Source organism: Charadrius vociferus, unplaced genomic scaffold, assembly GCF_000708025.1.
Source record: "Charadrius vociferus isolate BGI_N301 unplaced genomic scaffold, ASM70802v2 scaffold1084, whole genome shotgun sequence".
Taxonomy (NCBI): Eukaryota; Metazoa; Chordata; class Aves; order Charadriiformes; family Charadriidae; genus Charadrius; species Charadrius vociferus.
The window spans coordinates 155660-159128 of record NW_009647974.1 but is presented as its reverse complement, the minus strand read 5'-3'; the positions used below and the strand labels follow the sequence as shown (position 1 = coordinate 159128).

Below are 3469 nucleotides of genomic sequence, written 5' to 3'. Positions count from 1 at the left end.
CGGAAAGGGTTTTGGGGGGGGGGGGGGGGGGCTCTTTGGGGGAACTCGGCCTCACTGAGGGTGTCACAGCTTGCCCTGTCCTCTGTCCCCAGCACAACCTGGTGCCTCAGCCCCCCCTGCCCAAGTACATCCATCCCTCTGACGAGCTGATCCTGGAGGATGAGCTGCAGCGGATCAAGCTGGAAGGAGCCGTCGAGGTGCAGAAGCTGGTGACAGGTAAGGGGACGATGGCTCTTTGGTGGGAGCCACCTCATGGGTCCTGGCTGGGGTCTGACCGCCCTCTCTCTGCCGTAGGGACCATCTTTGCTGTGTATGGCTCTGAGCAGAATGACGGCAAGTTCCTGGTGGAGGATCACTGCTTTGCCAACCTGCCCCAGCCGCTGCCCTGGAAAGGTCCCAGCTTGGACCGGTGAGTCTCCGCAGTGGCAGGAGTGGGGCTGGCACCATGTCCCCCACCATATCCCTGAGCCCCAGTGGACCATTTCGTAGAATCACAGACTGTTTTGGGTTGGAAGGGACCTTAAGGCTCATCCAGTTCCCACCCCCTGCCCTGGGCAGGGCCACCTCCCACCAGCCCAGGTTGCTCCAAGCCCCGTCCAACCTGGCCTTGAACACCTCCGGGGATGGGGCAGCCACAGCTTCTCAGGGCAACACGCGCCAGGGGCTCACCACCTGCATAGTCAAGAATTTCTTCCCAATATCTCACCTAAATCTCCCCTCTTCCAGTTTGAAGCCATTCCCCCTCGTCCCATCTCTCCGCTCCCGATCAAGAGTCCCTCCCCATCTCCCCCATGTGCCCATCACCGTAGGTGCCAAGAGAGATGGTGGATGGGAGCTGGTGTCCCCCCCACCCGGCTCCCTTGGTGTGGGAAGCCCTGGCACGGCCGGGCAGGCAGGGGTTGGCGTGGGCAGGCAGCACAGCATGCTGCCCGAGTCTCTCCGCCTTAGGTTCGTCCTCCTGGTGTCGGGGCTAGGGCTGGGCAGCGGGAGCGGTGAGTCCCTGCTGAGCACACAGCTGCTGGTGGACGTGGTGACGGGGCAACTGGGCGCCGAGGGCCAGCAGAGCTGCGCTGCGCAGATCTCCCGCGTCATCCTGGCGGGGAACCTGCTGAGCCAGAACACGCAGAGCCGGGACACCATCAACAAGGTACGGCGGGGAAGGGGTCTTCAGCCTCAGCAACGCTCTCTGGGGCTCGGGCTGGCATGGGGAGTCCCACGGAGGTGGGAAAGGAGGGATCAGAGGTGGCACAGGGCTGTTCCCTCACTGTCTCCCCACTGACCCAGGCCAAGTACTTGACCAAGAAGACCCAGGCAGCGAGCGTGGAGGCTGTGAAGATGCTGGATGAGATCCTGCTGCAGCTTTGCGTGAGTGCTTGGAGTGGGATAGGGTTGGCGGGGGAATTGGGTACCTTCTGGGGAAGGGAGCCTGGCTCCCGTGCCACGGAAGCAATGCTCTGCCAGCAGCCCAGGGGCACAAGGTGGTGGCAAACGCCCCTTCCCCAGCCCCCAGCTTCCCTTTGAGCACCACATATGGTGTGGCACAGGAACACAGCAAGAAGGGGAGGCAGCGCACAGCCCAGCTTCACATCCCTTGCCCAGCGTCTGGTCTCTGCGGTGAAGCTGAGCGGGGCTTCCTGCGGGGAAGTGGCAGGAGCCAAATCAGGGAGCGAGGCAGAGCTGGCAGTAAGCTCCAGCCAGGGCTTTGCTCTGAGCTTCTTGGAAGGAGGGTGGTTTGGCTGTCCCTGCTAATCCCCGCTCCGCCCGCAGACCTCCGTGCCCGTGGATGTGATGCCCGGTGAGTTTGACCCCACCAACTACACGCTGCCCCAGCAGCCGCTGCATCACTGCATGCTGCCCCTCGCCAGCACCTACTCCACGCTCCGGCTGGTCACCAACCCCTACCAGGCTGACGTGGACGGCATCAGGTAAAAAAGCCCAATGTGCCACCAGCTTGGTGACAGCTGCTGGCGGCGTGGGATCGCGGGGCAAGTCACGGCAAGTACAGTCATCTGAGTCTCTCCTTTCCCCCAAAATGTAGGTTTTTGGGGACGTCAGGGCAGAACGTCAGCGACATCTTCAAATACAGCAGCATGGACGACTACCTGGAGATCCTGGAGTGGACACTGCTGGCGGGACACATCAGCCCCACAGCCCCGGACACCCTGGGTAAGGCGAGAGCTGGGTGGGTGCTGAGGCTGGGGGAGGTTCGCCCTCCAAAGGGGTGCAGGTGCAGGTTCCCCTCCTAATTTCCATCCCTCCCAGGCTGCTACCCCTTCTACAAATCAGACCCTTTCATCCTCACCGACTGCCCTCACGTCTACTTCTGCGGCAACGCTCCCCGCTTCCAGTCCAAGCTGCTCAAAGGTGAGTCCCGCAGCACCCCCTCCGATCCTCGCTCAGGTCTGGGACCCCACACCGGGGTGCCAACTGGGGACTCGTCCGCCTGACGCCCACCTGTCTTTGCAGGGGAGGATGGGCAGCAGGTCCTGCTGGTGACGGTGCCCGCCTTCAGCACCACGCAGACCGCCTGCCTCGTCAACCTGCGCAACCTCAGCTGCGAGCCCATCAGCTTCTCCGGCTTCGGGGCCGAGGACGATGACGGAGACATGGAGGTGGGGCACTGACTGAGCAGGCAAGGCATGGACTCAATAAACCCCTGGCCCCTCGGAGGGTCCTGGCACCCACCGCCTTGGTGTCATCCCCATCTGTCCTCCTGGGAGGGCTGGCATGGAGCTGCTGGGGCGCGGGACAGAGGAGATGCTAATACCAATATAACTTGATTTATTTGTGTAATAAAAAACTGTGTGGAGGGGAGAGGGGCTGCGCCTGCCTCCGTGCGGGCCCTGCCCTGGAGAGCAGGACCACCCCTGCCAACCCCGCTGTGCCGGGGGACGGGGTGAGGGCTGGGTCCTGCGTCACCCCCTCCCTTGCCAGGCGAGGGCTGGCACTGCCCAGTCCCGAGGGACGGGGCGGCGCGTCCTTTCCTGCCTGGCTCTGGAGCCCGGCAAGGGGGGATGCTCCACAGCCACCCAGCCTTGGGGGCGAGCATCGGCATGGCGTGCCCTGCAGTCCTTGGAAGCAGCGCGGGTGAGGAGCTGGAGCCCACCCGGGGCAGGCTGCCCAGGGCTCAAGGAAGACTTCAGAAGCAGATGCCGGAGCCAGTGGCAGGTGAAACCAAACCGGCCGCGAGCATCCAGCCTTGGCTTGAGGCAGGAGTGAGGGGACGAGCATCTCCTAGTCGCCAAAGTTCACGGTGTAGGTCTCGGCCGTGGTGAAGGGCTGCGCCGTCCCCGTGCCCAGCTCCCAGGCCTCCGTCTCCGTCACCAGCTCGGTCACCACCTCTGTTTCGGTCTCCATCTCCCAGGTGCCGGCTGTGGGTGGCTCTTGGCTCCAGGGCGTGTAGGCAGTGCTGCTGAAGGGGAAGGGCAGAGCCGTGGTGGGCGGCGGGGCCGTGGGGCCGCTGGCGGCT

At 64.0% G+C, this 3469-nt stretch overlaps 2 protein-coding genes across 2 annotated transcripts in view; one reads left to right on the top strand and one right to left on the bottom strand.

Annotated features, from left to right (window-relative positions):
• The window catches only part of POLD2 (polymerase (DNA directed), delta 2, accessory subunit), a 5927-nt gene extending 3296 nt beyond the window's left edge, over window positions 1-2631 (top strand). Inside the window, exons 4-11 of the mRNA XM_009883446.1 lie at window positions 93-216; window positions 295-409; window positions 949-1147; window positions 1285-1365; window positions 1768-1925; window positions 2039-2166; window positions 2263-2364; window positions 2467-2631. Coding sequence (XP_009881748.1) covers window positions 93-216; window positions 295-409; window positions 949-1147; window positions 1285-1365; window positions 1768-1925; window positions 2039-2166; window positions 2263-2364; window positions 2467-2624 — 1065 coding nt within the window. The 3' untranslated portion in view covers window positions 2625-2631. The remainder of the gene's footprint in view (window positions 1-92; window positions 217-294; window positions 410-948; window positions 1148-1284; window positions 1366-1767; window positions 1926-2038; window positions 2167-2262; window positions 2365-2466) is intronic.
• Window positions 2632-3234: 603 nt separating this feature from the next.
• The window catches only part of AEBP1 (AE binding protein 1), a 9653-nt gene continuing 9418 nt past the window's right edge, over window positions 3235-3469 (bottom strand). Inside the window, exon 20 of the mRNA XM_009883459.1 lies at window positions 3235-3412. Coding sequence (XP_009881761.1) covers window positions 3235-3412 — 178 coding nt within the window. The remainder of the gene's footprint in view (window positions 3413-3469) is intronic.